General features: G+C 33.0%; 1 protein-coding gene across 1 annotated transcript in view; it reads left to right on the top strand.

Annotated features, from left to right (window-relative positions):
* Window positions 1-3,819: 3,819 nt before the first annotated feature.
* LOC117103165 overlaps window positions 3,820-24,062 on the top strand; it is a 42,946-nt gene continuing 22,703 nt past the window's right edge. The window contains exons 1-18 of the mRNA XM_033243670.1: window positions 3,820-3,859; window positions 6,834-7,268; window positions 7,917-8,342; window positions 8,553-8,969; window positions 9,330-9,776; window positions 9,918-10,343; window positions 10,511-10,930; window positions 11,572-12,009; window positions 12,303-12,737; window positions 14,105-14,539; window positions 15,505-15,921; window positions 16,183-16,623; window positions 17,090-17,506; window positions 18,487-18,927; window positions 19,605-20,477; window positions 20,660-21,085; window positions 21,529-21,960; window positions 22,123-22,560. Of these exons, the coding sequence (XP_033099561.1) occupies window positions 3,826-3,859; window positions 6,834-7,268; window positions 7,917-8,342; window positions 8,553-8,969; window positions 9,330-9,776; window positions 9,918-10,343; window positions 10,511-10,930; window positions 11,572-12,009; window positions 12,303-12,737; window positions 14,105-14,539; window positions 15,505-15,921; window positions 16,183-16,623; window positions 17,090-17,506; window positions 18,487-18,927; window positions 19,605-20,477; window positions 20,660-21,085; window positions 21,529-21,960; window positions 22,123-22,560 (7,798 nt within the window). The 5' untranslated portion in view covers window positions 3,820-3,825. The remainder of the gene's footprint in view (window positions 3,860-6,833; window positions 7,269-7,916; window positions 8,343-8,552; window positions 8,970-9,329; window positions 9,777-9,917; window positions 10,344-10,510; window positions 10,931-11,571; window positions 12,010-12,302; window positions 12,738-14,104; window positions 14,540-15,504; window positions 15,922-16,182; window positions 16,624-17,089; window positions 17,507-18,486; window positions 18,928-19,604; window positions 20,478-20,659; window positions 21,086-21,528; window positions 21,961-22,122; window positions 22,561-24,062) is intronic.

Below are 24,062 nucleotides of genomic sequence, written 5' to 3'. Positions count from 1 at the left end.
TTTTTGCTTGCTTGCTAACAATATCAGCATATTTTTATGTTTTCATGATGTATAAATTATTATTCATGTGATATATATGTTGTTCATTTTTGCCATTGTATCCCTTGACCGAACTCTGATGATCATCCTTTCTTTTCAAGGCAACGTTTGCCACTGTTTTTATTTCATCATCTCATTTCATATTTTCTTCTTTCATTCAAATATATTTGGAATTATATAAAAGAATCCCTTTTAAATAAGGGGAAAAAAAAGAAAAAAAAATCCCAATTGTGTACTTGTGCATGAATATACTTCAACATTGTCGAATATCATAATTTTAACAAAACATTATATTTTTTCCGATTAATAGAGAATAATAATTATTTTCCTTTACTCTTTTTTTGATTATAAAATTTTGACGGAAATATCATTTCATAAAACAGTTTTAAATAATTGTATGTTGTGTCTTTGTCATAGTTCAAGTGCACCCTTCCTGTGAATTTCAAATCTTGTGATTCGATTAATGTTTGTCAGATGCTATGTGGACAGTTACCTTTAATCATCTCATTTTATGTACTGATGCATCTCAATTTCATTTTTGTCATGTTCCTCTTTTACTTATTTTGCACATTCTTTCATTGTTGTTCATCTCTCTCACCATTCTTACTTGTGCAACCGTTTACATCTGTTCAATGCATGTTGTTGTATGTCTAGATTATAGTATTAAGATTTCATCTGCATATTTCCTCCTCTCTCAAGTCAGGGTGTTTTTTACAAACATTCAAGTCGAGTGTTTGACTGCATAACGCCACCGGTGACAGGTAAAATCCAATCAGTTATTTGCAAAAGTTGTTGACATTTCAATCCAAACAAAAGAAAAAATGCTTTCAGAAATTTCCCAATCTGCTGAAGCTTTGAGTGGTCAGAAAATGTATCTGTTTTGGTCACATGAGAAAAGTGTTGTTGTTGTTTTTTTTTTTTGTTTTTTTTTTTAATCTGTAGACTTCACATACTGTACAAGGCTTTCTGTGTTTTGTAACATTTGCACACAAAAGCCTTAATTTGTAATAAAATATCAGAATTCTGGACTTCACTTGTCTTTGTTCCTGTTGTGTCGATTTTACATTTTGGAGCTCTGAACGCACAATTTCGCACATTTTAAAGCTGGTCGCGATTTCAGAAAGCAAGCCCAATGATTTTAATTTAAACTCCACTCTGCAATTAACAAAAAAGAGTAAATGAAAATAAGTCCTTGAGGGTGGTTAATTGGTGCTAACCATTTTTCTTAGGGGACTAGTTGGTTTGCAAATCTCTCTTCTTTTTGTAAAACAGCAGCCAAGGATAAACTGCCCTGTTTGTATGATGGTAAAATACATTTACATGGTACCCAGTTTGATTTGGATGAATGTACAATATGCTCTTGCGACAACGCCACAACTTTCTGTTCCACAAGAACTTGCCCCATCACTGACTGCCGGGATCCCATCATTGGGCCAGATGCGTGCTGTGGAGCATGCGGTAAGTCAAAATAATTTCTCCCATCCTCTGTTGCTTCAAACAAATTTTTCTCCAAAATATTAAATTTTAAATTGCCCTATACAAAAAAAACTCCAATAATTTAGTAAATATTCAAGAAGATTCTTTAAAATATTAGCAAAATTATTCTTTGTAAAAATACAAAATTAAATTTAAATTAACATAATGTATAGGCTTATGTCTTAAGAACTGCAACAGAGATTTACCAACACAAAATTAAATGATGATCCCATACAAAATTTCCTGTAACTTCCACAGTGGCTACAGTTACAGATATCAAGCTAAGAGCATTGCCAACTACTATCTCGTATGATGCCTTCAACAATCTCCCATTTGATGTAACCATTGATTTTAATATCGATGAAAGCTCGTCTATATCAGGCACCGGACTTTGGCAAGTTAGTATGTGGGGGACCCATTTATCCAATGGTGATGGTAAGCGAGTATCTTACAGAAAACAAGTTCTGAACGAAATTATGCAATCTCAAACACTTACCAAAGGGAGTTCTTTGAGATTTCAAGATGTTTCTTTCGAGTTGGATCTGAGAGGGGGTTCTTGTGATGACGTGCCTTTTGTGTGTGTTGAGTTTGGTACTGGAGAGATGTCAAGTGCAGAATTCAGCTTGCGTGTGAAAGAAGGAAAAGCATTGGTTACATGTGTAGAGATCAGTTACTGTGAAGGTTAGTTGCGACATAAACAATCTTCAGTATTCATATTTATTCATAAAAATCATATTAATATTAAAAGAAACTTACACATGATTTTATTTAGATTTAATTTTAAAGATCAATTAACATTTCCTTATTTCCATCAGAGTGTTATTCAGTGCAAACCCTTTTTTTACAAATGTCACTGTATCCTACCAAAAACCCCTGCTTTTCCATGTTATTCATGCTTGTAATATTTATCTTTAATGTAATTTTGACAGCTTTTTCCCCCACCAATTTTGCACTAAAACATCTGTTTTAATTTCAATTAATAACATTTTTGTTTATAAAGTTAAAAGAGTTTAAACGTTTAAAATTTAATTGATTTTTTTTTATTTAGAAAATAAAGTAATATGTATGATGCACTGCTTTGAGTTGTTGTTTATGTGTTATGTAGCAGGCTTACATTACCCAAACTGAGCTATTTGCGCATTCCTTTTACACACATATTTGCACACTTTAATAGAAATGTAAAAAGTATGGAAAAGGCTGCTTATTATTAATGAGGTTGCTGTGTTTTAATTTAATTGGATTAATTAAACAAATAGTAAAAAAAAAATAATTGGAGGATTATAATTGATTAATAAAGATTTTATAAAATATAATGTGCAAGAGTAAATTAATTATGAAGTAAAGTCTTGATATAAATATATTTACCGGTCAAAAATATTGGGGGCTTTGAACCATACCATATTCCAATTCATGATAAATTTAGTTGTCCTTAAAAATATCTTGGGATTGTTTATTGGTAAAGGAATACATTGAAACATACCATATTCCAACTCTTGATAAGCTAACATGTCCGTAAAAATATCTTGGGCTTGTTTTATCGGTAAAGGAACACATTACCACGGTAAATTTTGTGAATCATCTTTTCGTGCTGAAATTTGAGCATCGGTGAGTTAATCAAAGTTTTAATGCATGATATTTTTTGCACGTTTTCAGTCAAACATCTTTGAAATCAATTTTTCAGTAGTCCTGTTTGAATAATAGAAGTCATTATACAGTATAAGACAACTGTTTCAATAGATGAAGAATCTAATGTTCTGTACACACTACCTTCACAAAATCCATTGAAGATAATAATTATGTAATACACACTAAAAAGTTAGATAAGTTAGATTATATTTATTGTTAGTTTTCTATATAAGATGGTCTTGTTAGATTTTTCAGACCAGTATTAGTACCTTACTTGTGTCAATGTGGTACCAGTTTGTTTTAAAATTTCAAAATTGAATTCCCCCACTACCAACCAAATTATGGTTCATTTCCAAAATCATAAGACTTGTACCATATTGAACAAAAAGGATTTTGCTAGATTGTTTACGTTGTTGATGTTTACTTCTCTACTTTCCCTTGCATGCTTCTATCTAAATCCTCAGAATATGTTTATCTCTAGCCATGCTAGGAAAAATGCATGAGGGGTAAACTAGATGAATTAAAATTTATGATTATAAGCATGGGGTGGATATTTCTTTTGCATGAAGTTAAGCATGACTTTGCATCAGTTCTCATTTGGGTTTCTGCTGGTTTCTCCTCAGTATATTTACATCTTTATGTGGCTTTTCATCTGAAAAAAGCAAGGCAACTATTTCCCCTTGCATGTTGCTGATGGAGAGAGAGCAACATTTTAAAGGTAAATACGTGCTCAAAAAATATTCCTTTCACTTGTTGTAGATATAAGAAATTGCATGAAAATTTCTCATTATCCCTAGCCAAGTTGGTGTAAAGGGAGTTTCTTTTTCTTGCTTGTATTGTCCCTCTTATACCTTTTCAGTTACAGCAAACATCAACAGCAATAAATGATGTTTATTTTGTTTATAAAACTTAGTGGAAAATTAATGCAAGTATAACAAAATAGAAAGTAATTTCATTTTATAGCAGATACTATGGAATTTCTAAACAATATTTGAAAGGTTTGTAAATTGTACACATTAACTTAACTGAAATATTGTTTACTTTCCAACATTTTGTTCCATAAGCTCTGTCCCAGACTATCAAACTTTTTTTGACAAAAACATGTGACATGCCTAAATATGGTCATGATGACATCACATCATGACCATATATAGGCACATCTTGACTATATATTGACAGTTTTTTTTTGTCAAATAGAATTTGATAGTCTGTACAGAGCTTTATAAAGCTGCTATATAATCAGTTGCAGTTGCTTTTTATTTTTTAAAACTTGCATTAATTTACTATTAATGATATACTGTCTCTGTGTCAAATCAATCCATTTGGTGAAAGCCACCTAAAAATCAATCCAACTTTGAATTGCTCATTTAAAACAATCAAATAAGTTGTCAAATTACGATAAGGCACAAATCAAAACCATTTGGAATTGGTTTATATTACAAACTTTACTACAAACATTCTGAAGCGTTGTCCACACTATAAAATTTTATGTAACAAATGAATAAATGTGATATGCCCTTATATTGGTATAATATGACATCACCATATCCATATATGGGCAATTCACATAAAATTTGATAGTGTGGATGGAGCCTTAAATCTATCAAAATTATTATAGTGTGATTTGTCCACACTATCAAATTTTATGTGACAAATGAATAAATGTGATATGCCCATATATGGGCAATACATGTCCATATACAGTATGAGCAATTCACACAAATTTGTCTCATAAAATATGTGCCTGATAGTTGCCGAAGAAAATAGTTTCTAAGCTTAATTTTCAATTGTGAGCTAATAACTTATTTATAAAATGAGTAATTCCAATATTGAATATTAATAATATATTTTATCGGTGTTAAATCGACAGTAACTCATATCTTCCACTTATTTCATGTGATTAAAACATGTTGCTTATAAACTTATTTAAAGATTAATTTTTTATTAATAAGATTAATTTTTTATTAATAAGATTAATTTTTTATTAATAAGATTATTTTTTTTATTAAAAAGATTAATTCTTTATTAATATTACTCAATGAAAGGTTAATCAAGGCACAAAAAAGAAGCAATTAATGCAATCAAAATATTATATTTTCCTATTTAAGTACAGTAATTACATGTGTATTTTCTTGTTATACTGTACCTTCCAAAACATGCAGAGTATTTAATTGTAATTGTTCAATTAAAGTTTAATATGACCGTCCCAGTGCAAAACAATGTAAATCTTGTTTTTTGTTAAGTTGCATTATTTTGCTTTGGAACGGCTGAATTGCTGTTGGAACTGAATTATTAATTGATCAGTGTAACAAATTTATTAAATAATTTTTTGCTTAAATAGAAGTAAAAAAGAATTAAACTTTTATGCCTTGATCACCTAACAAATGATCTGATTGGTCAAGTACAGCAGTGTTTTAAAACTAAGCAATGTTTAAGGGGAACAAAGGTACCATCTGATCACTCAAATGCACTTCTAGCATAACTGTTAGAGAATGAGGAACTGGTAGTATCCCAAGAATGCAAACGATATGACTGCATCTTTAACAAGCGTTTATTATGAAAGTGTGAAGATTTTTATTTTGTGCATCTAATTAGAGGTCATCAATTATTTTCATCATTTCTGCAAGAGTACAAAACATACTTTTTTGTGTCCAGATCTCCATCCCCATCCTCCACTGAAAAGTACACATTAAAATGATGATTTTTGTCATTTGGAGATCATCATTTTATCTTTTCTTTTATAAAAGAGTACATATGCCTACACTGTCGACCCCTTTACTTTGTACAGTGTATGTTTTGTACTATTGTGAAAATGATTAAAATTATAAATAGACACTAAATGTATATTTTCTTGAAGATTTTGTTACACCTGTAGATTTAATTTCTTTCAAATTCAACAGCCCCACATTTAAGAGTAATTCATATTTTACTGAGTAATTAATGCTTTCATTTGTATACTTACAGAATTAATTTTAAAATTGGAATTTATTTTTTAAAACAGAAATATGTTTCTTGAAAATTGCTTGTAGAAATATTTAAATCAAAGTTTTGCAAGCAATCTATAAATATATAGTTAATATGAAATGCATTATATTTCAGTAAAATCCACTTGGAAGAATATTTTTTTTTAAATTAATAAAATGACAGTTGCAGCCTTTAGTGTTGCTCATAAAGAGTCTTCAAGATCATAAGTATTAAATTAATGCAGTACAGTGGTTAAGCATTTTAATCCAATTAAATGCCAAAATTCAAATTTGTGGAAGCAGTATTTGATTCCGAAATTGAAGACTTAATATTTATATTTACTTAAATTTCAATTGTAAGTAAGGATCTCAGATTTAGAAAATACTTACTAAATTAGACTAACACAATATTCATTCAGTTAAGGACTATTATATTACTCTAAATTAGTAAGTGTTTTTTAAAGTACAGTAATGCAATATTCACTAAATTCAGGACTGGATTTCCAAAAACTTTTCCAATTTTTATTAGAATATTTACACAAATATGTAAATTAATTTTTATGAAATATTATTTACCATTTTCAACGAATCCTGTTCTACAGTGTATTTATGAGTGAATATTGTACTGTTGCGTATTAAATTCTGCAGTATTTCTACATTTTAAATTATCAACTTTGAAACAATGTCACTTATTATATTCACTTACAACATTTTATTATTATTCAATAGATGAAACAGCAGTGGGCATTGGCATATCATGGCAACTTGATGAAATTACACTACATTATGGACAAAATGATGAATTAGATTTTAGATTAAGCATTCAATTCCAGCCCATGAATTACACCAATGTATCAGGGAGTAATCTCTGGAAGGCATCCATTTTTGGTAGTACCAATGACCATGGAATTGGTGGGAAATTTCTGCTAAAGGAGCAAATACTTAGCAGTGAGCTTAGTAGCAAGGAACTTGTAGCAAAAGCTACCACGATAGACTTTGGAACAATAAAACTACAGTATGATTATACACAAGTCTCATGCTCAAGTAGCAATTTCTTGTGCGTGGAATTCTTCAGAGGAGATGCACCGGAACCAGATTTTGATTTTGTGATTGATACCGAATCCAGGTCACTGGTAGCCTGCAAGGAGCTCACATGTAAAAATGGTAAGTTTTTTGTCATGTTCAGAAGAATATACAAACATTCATATTTCTTTAAACTACACAGATCTTGATTACTGCAAAGCAAACATTTAAAATATCAAATTGACAAATTTATGAGAATATTTCAATGTATTTATGTCTCACTTATGCCTACTTTTCAATGCTTGTGTCACTTTCTTAAAGTTATTGTATGTACCTACTGTAATTGTACTAAAAAATCAAACAATTCAGTATAAAAAGCTTTGTGGATTTAGATTCAACAGTTTTTTAGTTTTTAATTTTATTGTTTGGTATACATACAGTGTAAGAAAAGTGCAAAAAAGCTATTATATATAAATGATTAATTCTACATGTAAGTAAATAATGTTTATAATAATTACGCTAATAATGAATCAGTTCAGAGGCACAGTAACTCTTGACAAAAAAGTATAATATTTTACTATGTTTTACAAATCCAACTACAGTAAGTCTGTAATACGAATACACTGTTTCTATCCACTGGCATTCTTAATATTACATGTTATATGAATTCCATCTCGAAAGAAATACTTTAGAAAATATTAATGTACTGTAATTTAATGATAAAAGCAAAAAATTTTTTCCACAATTTTTTTCCCATATATTTAATTATATATGTTTTATTTCTTCTAGAAATTGTTCTGTCAAATTTAAGAGCTAGTGAATCTAGTGTTACTGATGTAACTATTGGATCAGTATCTACAATAAACTTCAATAATGTGATTGCAACACACCAAGTGTTGGCACGAGGAGTCTCTGGTACAGATTTGTGGCAGTTGACGATGTGGGGAAGTGCAAATGAGAATGGAGATGGAGAGCGTTTTGGAGTGATAACGCAAATTTTGACTGACAATAAACAAGACATTCCTCTTTTACCAACGGATATTGAACTGAATCTTGGAAACATTCAAGTTGATTTTGATGCAGCAAACATACCTGCTGACGATTTAAAATATTTATGCCTTCAGTTGTCTGCAAATGAAAATGCCATTCCTGAGTTCCAAGTGACTGCTTACCCTAATGCATCCTCACTCATCACATGTTTTCCTGCCTTAACAAGTAAGGTTCATTTTAAGTTCAAGAAAATTATAATTTGTAGCAACATTCAATTTTAAATATTGCATAGATTCTTAAATTTAATTATAAAAATGTGATGAGTCTAATTTTCAATAATTTTCAATATTTTATTTATTTACCTACAGTAATACAGTATATATATGTTTTAAGTGTAGGTAACTTATATCTTTCATTATATTTCTTTTTACTTAGAGCCTTCTGTGACCCTTCTAAAAATTAATTGGGAAGTAAGCACTTTAGCTCTAATGATTGGAGAGGAAGATAACATTAGTGCTACCTATAATGCAGAAATGTCCAGTACTAGCTCAGCAGTTTCTGGTAAACACATGTGGAAAGTTGGTATTTTTGGCGCAACTAATGTAGAAGGATCTGGAGAGCGTTTTAACTATATAGAGCAAATGCTGACAGAAGATGATCGTAGTCAGTCATTAGCTGCTGGAGGAACTCTGCACTTTTTTAGTAAAATTAAATTTGACTTATCTGGTACTGGTTGCAGCAAGTTTACGCATCTTTGTACTGTCATATCCAAAGATGAAAACTCCACTGTTGACTTTGAATTTATTGTTGGATCTCTTGGAGTAAACTGTGAAAAAGCTAGTTGTTACAATGGTACGAGTTTTTATTTTTTATAGATTATTACAAAACAAAAGCTTTTTTATAATTTCATTCAATTATACTCTGTCTGATTTTGAAAATAGATAAGAAATAAAATCTAAAAGAGCACCAATTGTGGCCACTGTAGACAATATAATATAAATACATATCATATATTTCACCAGACTTATTGAATCACTGATGTGTCAAGTGTTATGTATTAAATATCATGTGCTGTAATTGTAATTGCATTAGTTATATATACAGTACCTATGTTTATCATTTATTGGTGAAAAGTAAAGTAAATGTACCAAACATATAATAAAGTTTCTTACATATTGTAAATTAATTTAATACCCATTATTTTTTTAATAGATGTCTCTCTTCAGTTTGTAACTGTACCAACAAGCCAAATGATTGTTAACCCAGGTAGCAGCAAAAATCCTTTGACTTTTGATGCCACTCTCGCATCTCGAGGCCCAATTGGAATTAATGGTACAAACTCTTGGAAGGTGATGGCATTTGGTAGTGAAAGCTCCCTTGCAACTGGTATTCGGTATAATGAACAGCAGGTTATCCAGGCACCACAGACTGATACTGTATTAAATCCATTCTTGCCTACACTAGATCCCATAGCCGATATGGGAAATATCACCTTTAACTTTGACATGAGCAAACTTCCCTGTGGAGTTGTGAAATTTATTTGCCTCCAACTACAGAAAGGAGACAACCCAGAACACATATTCAACATCCTCTACCTAAATGAAAGATTTGAGCTTGATGTTAATCAGGGTGCAACTTGTTACCCTATCTCATGTAGAGGTAAGTGAGCACAGTCTTGCTTTTCATGTTGAATAACAATAATTTTTAAAGTTTGTCATTTATATTGGTTGAGGTTAAAGTGCTGGTTATGTCATACACAAAGTGATCAACTAAAAGGTTAATATCACCCTCTATTTGCAGAAATGATAATGACTAATCTGACTTGGAAATTGGATAAGAGCAACTCTGTTATTGGTCAACTGAGCAAAAACTCTTTAGTTGCTGACATAGCCACTGCCCACGCCAGTAATCCTGTAAGCGGTGATGGTCTCTGGCAAATGGCAATCTTTGGCTCAAAAAATGCTGAAGGAACTGGAGATAGATTCGGAGAAGTATCTCAAATTTTAAACAGTCAGCAATCAAGCAAGTCTTATACGGGTGCTGGTGCAACCATGAACTTTGATAATGTTGTATTCGATTTTGAATCTGGCTCAGTTGGATGCAACTCTTTTGACTACATCTGTGTAGAAGTAAAGAAGGACAGTAACCCTGAACCAGACTATATCTTGACATTTAAAGATGGTGGAGACAGTTTGATATCTTGTCAAAAGTCAAACTGTAACAATGGTAGGTTCACCTAAAACGGAATTCAAATTTCCAATTCATTTACCTCTTCAGATTTCCAAGAATAATAAAAGTGTTTGGTAATAAAAACATTAAAATATATTGATAAATATATTTCCTATTTTATCTAAAAATCATTAAATAAATCTGTTGTTTTTTCTTTCTTTCAGAGGTGGTTGTCAAAGATGTACAAATTAAACTGTTGGGTCAACTTTTAGCCAATAGGCATAACAATAGCATACAGTTGCAATTCCTTGGATTGCCAGCAGAAATGACAGCTGGTTTAAGTGGAATGGGGCTGTGGCAGATATCTATATTTGGGAGTACTGAACCTGATGGCTCTGGCACACAATATGGCACACAACAGAAACTTCTTACTCCAGCTCAGCAAGATGAGGCTCTGATTCCAGGCCAAGTCTTGGACTTCTCAGACATCATTTTTGATTTTGATATGTCTGATCTCTCCTGTGATAAGGTGAAATATATGTGTGCCAGACTGGAGATCGGTCAAAATCCCAGTGTAGATTTCACCCTACGAGGCATAGACAATGCTACAAGTCTTACGCAGTGTGTAGAAATAGAATGCCAAGGTGTGTAGAAACCGAACACAATTGTTCTTTATTTCTACAAGCATTGTAATATGATCAGAATTTTTAAACTGCCAATATATAATGTGTTTGTTACAAACATGTGTGGAGATCAAAGCGCACTGAACATATTTACCATTACATATGGTAAAATGTTCAGGGCTTGATGAAACACTTGATGAGGTCAGAATTTATGAATGCTTTATCCTGTTCTTCAGGTGGATGAAATCACCTCCACCCCCTCCTTCCCCTAATTCCGGTCTTGCCGTATTACTCTGCCTAGTGCATGCTATTGTCATTCTAATTTGTACACTTACAACCTAATATAATGTAAAGTGTATGCTACCTTTTATCTTCATTATATTGCACTATTTCTTACAAAAAGCACAATTTTTATTGTCTTACCTTCAGGCCCTTATCCCTTTATTCATTTTCTGAAAAAAGTCCTCCATTTGGAAAAAAAATTAATTTGGACACCCAACAAATTTCTTTCAATTCAATTTGCAAGTTTTATTTCCTAAAACTACTGGATTATGAACTTCTCCTTGTCTTGGATATATTGTTAAAAAAGACAATTTTTCTGGTGCTTTCTCTAATTGTGCATTTTTTTATTTACTTTTTTTGCTGTGACTGTTCTTACACAGGAGATCAAAAAACTGGTGTTCAGGTTACTAGCATAGATTGGTCTATTGGCACTGGCGCATTGATTATTGGTGAAGATGATAACACAACACTAAATTATAAAGCAGTTATGTCAGACAGTTCAAGAGATGTGGAAGGCACATCATTGTGGACACTCAGTGTATTTGGAGCCAAAAATATGCAAGGAACTGGTACTAAATTTAGCTACAAGCCCCAGGCTTTAAATGCTGTACAGCAGGCTAAGCCATTAAAATCTGTAAATGGCAAATCTGAACTTGTATTCACTATACCAGATTTTCGCTTTGATCTCTCTGGTGTGGGTTGCGGAGACTACAAATATTTGTGTGCCAAATTAGACAAGAATGAAGACGCGGACCCTGATTACGAGTTTGAAGATTCGGCTTTGAAACTTAACTGCAAGAAGAGTGATTGCTATAATGGTGAGTACTGCCTATAAAATCTGACGCATTATATTTTAATAATGAAGTAATTACTGAATTAGTCAGTGTAATTGAGTAATAAAGTAATTACAGTATTCAATTACACTTGCTAATTTAATACATTTGCTAATATTTTATTAAAAATGAATCACACTCCTATTTTCATTTTAAATATAAAATTAAAATGAAGTTAAATAAGCATTGACATTTATTCAGGAGGAGCTAACATAATATTTACTCATTTTACTACAGTATACAGTATTTTAAACAAACTTTATTGTAATTTTTTGCAGAGGTTACTCTTGGTTTTGAGGCTCAGAGTACTGGTTCATTGAAAGCTGCACCAAGGCTACCCAAAAACGAAATGACTTTTGAGGCTGATATAGTTTCACGCGGCCCAATAGGTGTCAATGGTGTTAATTCATGGAATGTAGCCATCTATGCTACTGATACTGCTGATGGTAAAGGTACCCGCTACAGCGAAACACAACAGTCATTAAGTCCTCCGCAAAGTGCTACCAGACTTGCCCCCTTCTCTACATCAAGGATTGGTATTGTACCATACAACCTCGATATGACTGAATTAAATTGTGAACAAGCGCAGTATGTCTGCTTACATCTCACCAAAGGTAGAAAATCGGAACATGAATTTACAATCCACCCAATAAACGGAGAGTATAATCCAGACGAGAATGAACTCTACAAATGTTTTCCAGTAGAGTGTGAAGGTAAGTTGTTTTGAGTTTACACTTTTTAATATGGTAAAGAAACAGAAAGGAGAAAGCATGGCATGATATGATATGGTAAGGTAATGTTTACCATATTATACTTAATTTTTAAGATAGAAAGTAAGAATTTGAAATCACTCAACTGTCATTAGATAGACAGAAATTACAATTCATATATTATTTATTTGTAACAAATAAATAAGTGTATAATTTTCATTTATTTTTCTTGTGCAAATACAATGAAAAACATGTCTATAAAATATTCCATTACGATTGCATTCACAAAAAGTGAACCTAAACACGCATTTAAATGGGATGTGCAAATTAAAATAAGATCATTGACAAATATTGTGGATAACTGCAGAAATAATGAACTCTACATTCAGTTCAAGTAAAATTCTTTTTTTTTTAATGGCTTAGTAGTCTAATTATGAATTTAATTCTGTTCTAGGCATGGTGTTTCTGAACAGACATGTAGAGATAATAAATATCTACCTAGATACTGTGAAAATACTAAAATCTTAAGTGGGTCTCAAATAATTAACAAATAAAAAGATTTGTTGAAATTTTTATTATATTTTCTATTACATTTGTAAGACTACTGAAGACAGTCAAATTCAGTGATTTTTCTATGACTTGTGTTGCTCAGAGGTCCCAAGTTGGAAGAAATTCCGTCCGGGAGATTGGTTAAATTAACTTCTTTAAATATTTAATTTTTTTTTTTTTTTTGTGCATATTGATACCAATCGGCACTGACTTCTGCGAGACAATTGATAATAAAGTACTAAAAACATGCCAAATAATTATAAATTTACGGGAGATGGGTTGTTTTCTGGGAGATTCTTGCTTGCTTGCAGGTGTGCCATGCTAATTTCCGGGAGACTACCGCGAATTCCAGGAGACTTAATAGCGCCACTTGTGATAGTGAACTCACAATGTTCATTCTTAATTACTAAGCTCGGAAGTTGTTGCGAAAATCTGTTGTAATTAATTGTACTACATATGACTGTACTGAAATTCCCTTCTTTTTGGTTTTTCTCTAAAGAATTCTGTTGCCTTCATATGTGCCGTATCAGCTTCTTGTCAGTAGTATATTGTCTCAAACTTCCACATTTTAAGAATTCAGAAAAGGTCCTTTTTATTTCTCAGGTTTCTCACTACAGTATGTTTCCTCCCTGCTAATATCATTGCTTGTTGTCATTCTGAATAATGACTTGTGCCAAAAATACCTTTTTATTTTCTGCCTCCTGTTTGTGGATTTTGATTTCATTCAACTTATTTAAATAATTTTTAAAAAATTTTTGCATTATTGTCATTCAAATGTGAAAATGAAAATATTATATCGATGCATTTATCATTTTTTACAGGTGTTATTGTAGATGACTTAGACTTTTCATTAGAAAGTGTTGATACTATGGTCTTGGGACGTGCTACAGGTGTCAGCCTTGATTTAACAGCAGGCACAACTATTGACAGTACTGCTACGCAAGGCGAAGGATTGTGGAAAGTTACTGTTTTTGGTAGCAAGAATAAGCAAGGCACCGGCCTTCGATTTGGCCAAGTTGATCAAGTTCTCTCCAAGAATCAGGCAAAAACATCTTATGCTGGTTCTGGGGCAGATCTTTCATTCACTGGAGCTAAATTTGATTTTAAAATTGCTGAGGTTGGATGTGAGAAATTTCCATTTGCGTGTGCTCAGATTCAACGTGGTGATAACCCAGTACCTGAATATTCATTCCAGTCTTTACAAAAAGGCAACCCTGACCTCTACAGATCTTGCAAAAAAATGAAGTGCAATTCAGGTGAGAGGTTAACATTATATAATAATAATAATAATAATAATAATAATAATAATAATAATAATAATATTAATAATAATTTTTATATACATATAATGTAAAATAATATTAATATAAACAATAATATCATCATTATTACTATTTAATAATTCAGTTATCAATGAGTAATATAATGTTTAAAAATAATAATAATAATTATTATTGTTTTTCCTGCAATAATTATATAAGTATATATCATAATTATTGTAACAATATAATTAGTAATTAAATTTGATTAAAATTATATAATGACAATATTAATAAATGGCAATATAATATTTATTAAAAACTATCACTAAGTCATAATATGATTAAGCAAAGCAACTTTGCATAAAGTTCTTTAAGTGTATCAGTATTATAAAGCTCTAACCAAGTATTAAATTTCATGGGACAATTGCCCAATATGTGTGTAATATTTAGGCACATGTAAAGGAAATGTAAATTAGAATAACCCACTTAATAGTGTCATTGTGCAGAATCACATATGGAAATGGTCTGTGACTACATAGTAGCCATAGAGAGGCACCTATATGACATTATCATTGCCATATATGGGCAGGTCACATATATTTGTTGCATAAAACATAATAGTATGAACACATATGGGCAGATCACAGGCATTTTTTAGGCATAAATGTTTAAAACCTGAAACAGTAGTGTGGACTGACATTAAAGATCATACAGTACATGCATTACCATATTCCAATTGAAAGTAAAATAATTTAATGATTTAAAAAATTAAAGCATTAAAGAAACTAATTCTATATTTCAAGTTCATTTATGATGATTTGAGCATTTTATACAATCCAGATCAAGAGAATATTCTTATTCTTTGTACTTTTTTTCCACTTCAACATGGATAAGATGATAAAAAGTAATAAGTTTATGTTGTTTTTATTTTAAAAGTATTTTGCCGTTTTTATTTCCAGAAATAAAGATTGAGCGTTTAAATATGACGGTAACTGGCGGTAGTGTTGAAGACTATTTACCCAGCAATGAGGTGGACATGTCTGTGTATGCTGTACCAGACAGCGAAATTGGCGTTGAGGGTGAAAATCTATGGCGGATGTCACGGTTCCTGAGCCCTACCCAATTTCCAACACCTGACACTCCACGATATGTACTCGAAACAGATGAACTTTCCAAAGAACAAGCCGACATACCACTTGTACCGGGAGACAACATTCAGTATGGTGCAGTAAATGCGGACGTTGATATGACCATGCTTACATGCAAACAAACTGGGTATATCTGTGTAGAGCTATATAAAAACGAAAAAGCCAGCGTTGATTTCACCTTCACTGCTGATTCTCAGTTAATAGATTGTGAAGAGATGCCCTGCAAAGGTTTGTAATGAATTAATGTCTGTTGTCAATGAGAGATTCAAGTCTACATTGAATACATCTTGGGTAGACACAAAACACAAAATAAACACACCACCATACATTACATATTAAGTGCATAGTTATAGCAGTAGGTAATTTTAGCTGTAGTTAGTAGAGTAGAGAAAGATTCAGATTCAGTTCTTTGTCTTGTTTAAATCCACAAAATTTATTTTCATTGGTGTAGACTTGTACTTACAGTGTATTTGGATTCAATTTTTGTAGAGGTGTACCTGATGGGATTTGACTGGGACTATGATCCAGAGAGTTATGTTTTTGGACAGAAAACTCCTGGTGTATTCCGTAGCAATGTTACATTTAGCCGTGAGAGCCAAGTTTTGGGTGCTGGGTCAGGCCTCTATCGAATTGGAATGTACAGTAGTCGCAATGCAGATGGTTCTGGTAAGAAGGAACGGTATAACTACCAGGTTCTCGACACCACCCAACAGGGACAAGCAATGACAACAAATGCAAGACGCGAACCAGACTTAAAGTACCCAAATGTGCCAACAAGTTTTGAGATTGGGTCTGTTGGTTGTGATGGTACAGAGTACATATGTGCTGAGTTTACCAAGGGAGACAGTTCCAAACCTGATTACACCTTGGTGGTACTAGGAGCAGAAGAACCGATTATGAGATCCTGCAAAGATGTACCATGCAATGCAGGTATGTTATCACAAACAAAACATGTGACATGCCTATGGTCATGATGACATCACATACCCCCCCCCCCCACACACATCCACACCCACGCATATGAGGCATGTTGTAGCAAAATGGCTAAGTTGTTGCAATAATTAAAATTCAAGTTACTGGTATTTTTAGATACCTGAGTATGTAATCTTTAAAACAAGGTGGCATTCATTGAAATTGGACATTTCAAGCATACATATATATATATATATATGTATATATTAAGGGAAACCTTAACAATGGACAGGGTTAAAAACAGTACCAAAGAAATATGGCTGTCTCTTATACACATCTAGATGTGTATAAGAGACAGTATATATACAGTATATATAAAGGCTTTCAGATGGAGTCTTGTTTAGTTTTTAAATTTTAACAAACTTTGTAAAATAAATGTTTTACTAGATTCTCTAATTAAAAATGTGTGATTGTATTATGACAGCTGTAAGAATCAGAGATGTTGACCTGTCTGCCACTGGAAAGGTGAAGTCAGACAAGAAGAATCAAATGGTTACACTTGATGTTACTGGATTGACTGATTCTACTAGTGCTGGTGTGGTTGGCTCAGGCCTCTGGAACCTCAAGGCATATTTGTCCCCTGATCAAAATGGCTCTGTGCAGTCATCAGTAATTGCCAACACATTAAACTCCGGCCAGAAAGATCAGGATTTGTTGATGCCAGCTGATCTTCCATACGGAAAGATTCCAGTATCATTTGACACAACTGGCAAGAAGTGTTCTGACCTGCAGTATGTTTGTGTAGAGATTTCAAGAGATCAGAATTCCGATCCAGTGTATGTTCTTGAAGGTGTTCCAGATGAGGAGAGCTTAAAGAAATGTACTAAGCTGCAATGTGAAGGTAATTGTGAAGGAATGCATTTATTCAGAAAATCTCAAATCACATAAAAAACAATAACAAGATAATTCAAAAATATAGACAATGATAGTGATATTCCAAGGAAGCTAAGACTTATTCTCTTGAGATCCCTACGTAGAAAAAAATTTACAACAGATACATAAAAATCGATTTTATTATGAAATTAATTGAATAAAAGTTTGGATTAAGAAAATATAAAGATTTGAATCTTAAAAGGGTTTTTAACTAACTAGTATCCCTATTAAATAGAAAAAAACTTAACTTCCTTCTTAAAACTGTAATTCAATTTTATTTATAATATGAAGTGGCAGACTATTCCATATGCATATTCCAGTATATATAAATGAACTCTATCCAGAACCATTAAAATTTTTAAAATTTCTTTAGAGACTGACAAATCAGATGAGTGTGGGTGTTTCTTTAAAACAAATTGTTAATTATAAATTATATCTCGTATAATAACAAAAGTTTGAATTTGTACCCTTAACAACTGTAATATTTAATCTATTTCTACAATGACAACATTAAAGATGTGTACAAATTTTATGGATCCATATGATACTGCTGTACATGCAGTTTTATAATTTTGGTGCCTAATGCCAGTTTGTGAACAAGTAGACACTGCGAATGAGTAAAACTGGTAAAAGGAATGATGAGATATTCGTCATTGCACCATAAGCCAAACAAAGAAATGAATGGTCTTGCCTTTTCATGAGGTTGAAGAGTTGTGAAGCTAGATCTATTTAGTAAGCCTACTAAATATGATGCCATGCCTAGGCCTGTGTTAGAAAGAACCAAATTAATGTGTAATTGGGCCTATCACTACCAGCTGGTGAGTTAAAAGTAGCAAAAAAAAATAAAAAGAAGCTGTATCAAGAAGTAAACACACATTCCCGCTTTTTTTTTTTAATTCCGTCCATTAAAAATATGAGCAAGAACCAACAATTTCTGTTATTTCATAGGGGTCATTGCAAAAGACTTGATCTACCCACGTGTTGAAGGTGAAAACTACATCATTGGACGCGAGACACCAGTCAGGACCTCAAACTTTAGAGTTGAATCAGACTATGAGAGTGCTGGTGCATCTGGTACTGAATTGTGGAGAGTTGGCATCTTTGGTAGTGACAATGCAGATGGAACTGGTGATCGCTCAGGTTACAAGGAGCAGATTCTAACCCCAGAACAAAAAGGCATAACAATGACAGGCAGAGGCCAATTTCTTCCTCTGGGCGTTGTTGGTGGAGATTTTGACATGGGATCTGTTTGTTCAAATGGGCAATATGTGTGCATGGAATACGCTAAGGCCGACAACCCATCACCAGACTTTGCATTCTCTGCAATTGGTGATAAAGCCACACCAGAGAATACGCTTGTAAAGTGTGAAAGACCAGCGTGCTCAGATAGTAAGTTATTCTTTCTTCCATTATACTCATAAAACATGTTTTTGTTTGTTTCTTAAAACAAAAAGAAAAAAATTCTCTTAAATTTTAATGATATACTGTTCAACAATATATTGGAATACTCATTTGAAAGGATCAAATAATTTATTTACTTCCAACCAAAAACAGATAAAACAAAATTTAATTGATAAACAAATGTATTATTTTAATGTCTGTTAATTAATGGACAAAAATTCCTTATTAAAATTGTTAATAATTTACTTAAAATATTATACAAATTAGGAATATCAAATATAGATTTGAATGTTTTCAATTCAATTCAATAATAAGTTTATTCAACAATGACATGGAAACAGTTGTATCATAAGGAAAGGGAAAAAAAAGGCCTTGTCTCATAGTGACCCTTGATAAAAATAAAAATAGTAACAATTCTAATAATAATGATGATGATGATGATGATGATGATTATGATGATTTGACTACAGTTAAGTCGACAATAAGGGATATATAGGCGTACTGTATATATATGTTGTTTAGCTCATGACAGACTATGCATATTATCTTTTAGATATCACAGGATTTGTAAGACTAGTGAAAACAAGAGTAATGGCTTAAATGTTGACTGATGCATATCTTGAAAAAATTGTTGTCATAAAATTACTGAATTTATTGTCTTCTAGCTGTGGCTTTGCGTCGACTTGATGCTGAAATTGCACCAGGACAGGATGATGTTTATGTAACAGAAGGCACTAAGAACAACCCACTGAAAGTAAATCTTGAAGCTACACCTGCTTACGACAGTCTTGGAGTTGAAGGAAAGAATTTGTGGAAGATGTCCCAGTGGGTGTCACCAAACAGTGATGGCTCTGGAAAGAAATATGGTTTGAAAGATCAAGTTCTGACCCCACCAAAGGCTGGAACTACACTTGATCCAGCTGATTCCAGAATGGGATTTGGAGAAGTTGAAGTCAGTCCAAACTTACTGAAAACCGATTGCAACAAAGCTAAATACTTGTGTTTCAAGTTGGAAAAAGGTACCAAGCCAAAACCAGACTTCAATTTCAGAGGTGATGAAGATGAACTTACAGACTGTGTCAACATTGAAGAGCGTTGTCGTGGTGTTGTTGTAGATGACATGGACTGGGAAGTAGATTATAAACCAGGATCAGTGATTCCAGGTCAGCCAACCCCTATCACATTGGATACAAATATCAGTACTGTACCAAACACGCGCAGTATTTCTGGAAATGGAATGTGGAACCTTGCAGTTTTTGGAAGCCGCAATTCTCAAGGAACAGGAGATCGATATGGAGAGGTACAACAGGCGTTGAGTGAAGATGAACAAGCCTTCCCACTTACTGCTGGTGATCCATTAAAATTCCCCAAAACTAACACAGATTTTGATGTTGGCAGTCTTGGTTGCAGCAACTCTCCTTATCAGTTTATGTGTTTAGAATTTTCAAAAGGAGAATCCCCACGACCAAAAGACTTCTCATTCACTGCTCTTCCAGATAAAGAAAGCCTCATCTCATGCAAGGAGGCAGATTGTAATGGTAAGTCTATATTTCAAGAAATGATACATTAGATGTTTTACAATACCAACCTTATCAAATTGCAGCATCTCATTTCTAATTTCAAATTTTCATTGCAGTTATTAATTTTCATTGTGTTATAATCAATGATTTTGTAAGCTTGATGAGTATCAGTATACAATCATTTCAATTGTATTTTACAGAGGTCATCCTTACTGGAACAGCTACAGAGAGAAATAGTGGAAGCGTTGTTGAAGGGAGACAAAACAATCCTCTCAGAATCACAACAACAGTAGAATCTAGTCCAGAGGGTGCTAGTGCAAACAGCCGAAGATCATGGACAATGACTACATTTGGTAGTCAGAGCCCCACAGGCCAAGGACCAATGATTAGTCCAGAATCTGTGTACATGCCGCCACAATCTGCTGATAGACCACTGACTGCTGGACAACCTATGACATTGGGACCAGTGGACACCAACTTAGATATGCGTGGGAAAACCTGCACTGATGTTCCATACATCTGTTCAAGAGTTGACCAAGGATCACGACCACAGCCAGACTTTGCTATGACAACTATGCCAGATGACAGAGTTTTAACCAGCTGTTTCCCTAATAAGGCCTGTGAAGGTAATTTCATAATCTATTAACAAACATTTTTTTTTGGAACACAACCCCTCTTCAATATGCAAAGCTTGCCTCCCCAGTCGTCCCGTCACTATAAATTTTCTAAGCAAAACAATTATGTTCAAGTGGTTCACCTCATTCCACCTTGTTTGGCCTGCTAGCTGCCCCTCACTTTATTATCAAGCCCTTCTACTTAACCTCATATCCCCATCAGCTCAACCCCCCCTCCCATTTTTTATAGATATGCCTAGATATGACACTGAATATGTCCCAGGTTTGAATCCCTGTTGGGGCACCTACTTTTTTTCACACTTGTAGATTCCTCTTCTTTAACGTTTACACTACTTGTATCATCAAAAGGTTTCCGAATTAAAAAAAATATATACTTTATACAAATCACTGGATTTAGAAAATACATTTACATAGTATGATATTATGGTCAACAGGTGTTGTTGTCGAGGACTTTGATTGGACAGTGGAAGGTGAAATCAACAAAAACAGACCATCAGAAGTCACAATTAATGCTAATGCAGTGGCACCAGTCACCTCAGCTGCAGTATCCGGAAATGATCTTTGGCAAGTCAAACTTTTTGGAAGCAAAAATGAGGATGGGACTGGTAATGAATTAAACCCAGTTTCTCAGATCTTGGGTCCCTATAATTCAGGTCAACCTCTTAGTCCAGGACGTGGAGTTGATTTTGAGAATATTCCGGTTGAGTACAACTTTGGTGAATTGGGATGTGGTGAATACAAGTATGCTTGCTTAGAGTTGTCCAAAGCACCGAACCCAAGCACAGATTTTAGTTTCAAGGTGAAACAACCAGGAAAGCCTGATGCCAAGACGATTAAAAAGTGCAAGAAACAAGAGTGTCCAGAAGGTTAGAATAGAATAATCGTTGTCTATTGAAATATATTAGTCTGACACTAATTAAATTGACTCGACAATAATGCTTTAAATGGTCTGAATTCTAAATGTTATTCTTATGATTAATGGTTATGGATAATTAACACTTTTATTTTGTTCGTCTTTTCTCAATCAGGTGTTGTAATGGAAGAATTGCAGACGAGACCTGTCTTCCCATCAGGCTTAAATGTTGTTGAGAATAAACCAAGAAATAGTTTATATTTAAATGTGGCAGCTTTGCCAGCAAGCGAATCCAATGGCATTGAAGGAGATGATCTCTGGCAGTTAGATGTCTTTGGTAGTGAAACCAAAGATTGTGCAGAGCCCAAACTCAACCCCAAAACAAATGTCTTTACCTCATATGAATCACGCAAAGAAATAGCTCCTAAAGGCACCAGTAATAATCGCAAAATTGAATATGGAGATATATTTGTCGATTATAGTATGGAAGGCATAAGCTGCAAGAAAATGAAATACATTTGCACAGAGTTGAAAAAAGGACCAAATGCTGACCCTGATTTTGCCTTGACTGCAAAGAACCGATTAGTTGCTGCAAACCAAGTCAAGTGTTCAGGTAAGAAAAACCTTGTGGTTACATATTATTGCTTAATAGATCCACTGAACAGTCGAGATACATGTTTTAGAAAAGAATTTTATGCAAAGGCTCTAATTCTAATGTTGATGTCAAATATTACACCAAAAGATATATGTGAAAAAAAAATTGAAATGCAAGCCCTAGGCAGGATTTTTAAAAGGGGTGGGGGGGGGGGGGTTATAATTTTTCCTAAAAGGGCACTTTAAATCCTTACCCACCTCAGGGGTGGGGTAAATTTTATAGATATAACACCTCAGATGTCCGGAAATGACAATAAAAATGTCAAATTTCAAATAATTAGAGTTCATTTCAACAACTACCATGCAGATGAAACAGTCATAACTCCTTAACGAAGGGTTGTATCGACATATTTTTTTGTTTAAAATGTTCGCAAAAGATGTATCTAATTACAGTACTGTATTAATAAGAAAAATATTAAAATTTGTTTAGTCTGTCAAAACTTATTTGAAATTCAAACTTATTTGAAATTCACATAGCAACACACACTATATACAAAATCGGTCCTCAATTTCCTAGTTAAGTTTTGACAGACTAAACAAATTTTCAATTTTTTTTAAATTCATATAGGACGTAGATATATCATTTGCGAACATTAAAAAAAAAAAAATGATGTTGATACGGCCCTTCGCTTAAGAAGGTATGATTTTTTTAACTAACTTTGACCTCCGAACATGCCAGTTCAATGCTCAGTTTCCACCACTGGCTCGACCATAACCACAATAGCTTTAGCTCTTTAGCATCCTTTGCAAGTAATAGACCTTTCCGGAGTGTCAATCAAACTTAACAACTGACCAATCAGAACAGCGCTAGGAATACGCTCGCGTCTCACAAACACACATGTTGTCCCACAAACACACGTGTTCGCGTATGTTTTAACACTGTCGCCTTGAGCAACAATATCCAAGGGGCGGGGCTTAGCGGAAAGGTCCATTACTCACAGTTGCACACCAAGTACTTCTAAACATTAGTTTAGTGCAACAGTAGCCTCTTCAAGCACATAGTATACGAAGTTGCCCTATGCACTTCACATAAACAAAAAGGAAAAAACTACTAAGAAAACAGCATGCTCTACTTATTTTTTAATAATGGTTATGTTTCCATTATAAAAACATGTGCATTTGTTTCATTTTGTATCTTGTTCATATTCAGGCCAAGTACAAAAAATTACTGGTTTTCGCATTCAGGCCAATATTACAGTATGAAATATATAGCCTACATATAATATATTAGCAAATACATCATTATTATTAATAACTGATGAGGATGATTTTGATGTTAATGGTGATGATGATATTAATGATAATGACATGTTGATGTTGAGGATAATAATGACAATGATGCTGATAAACATAATAATAATAATGAAATTAATATTAGTAACTGTTCTCAATTACTTCATGCCAAAATCATATTCATATGTACATATATCATGTACTGGTATATATAAATATTAGCCTATA

Source organism: Anneissia japonica, unplaced genomic scaffold (assembly GCF_011630105.1).
Source record: "Anneissia japonica isolate Jap-2015-1 unplaced genomic scaffold, ASM1163010v1 scaffold2652_len1590060_cov184, whole genome shotgun sequence".
In the NCBI taxonomy this organism is placed as follows: Eukaryota; Metazoa; Echinodermata; class Crinoidea; order Comatulida; family Comatulidae; genus Anneissia; species Anneissia japonica.
This window is presented reverse-complemented; position numbering and strand designations above follow the sequence as displayed.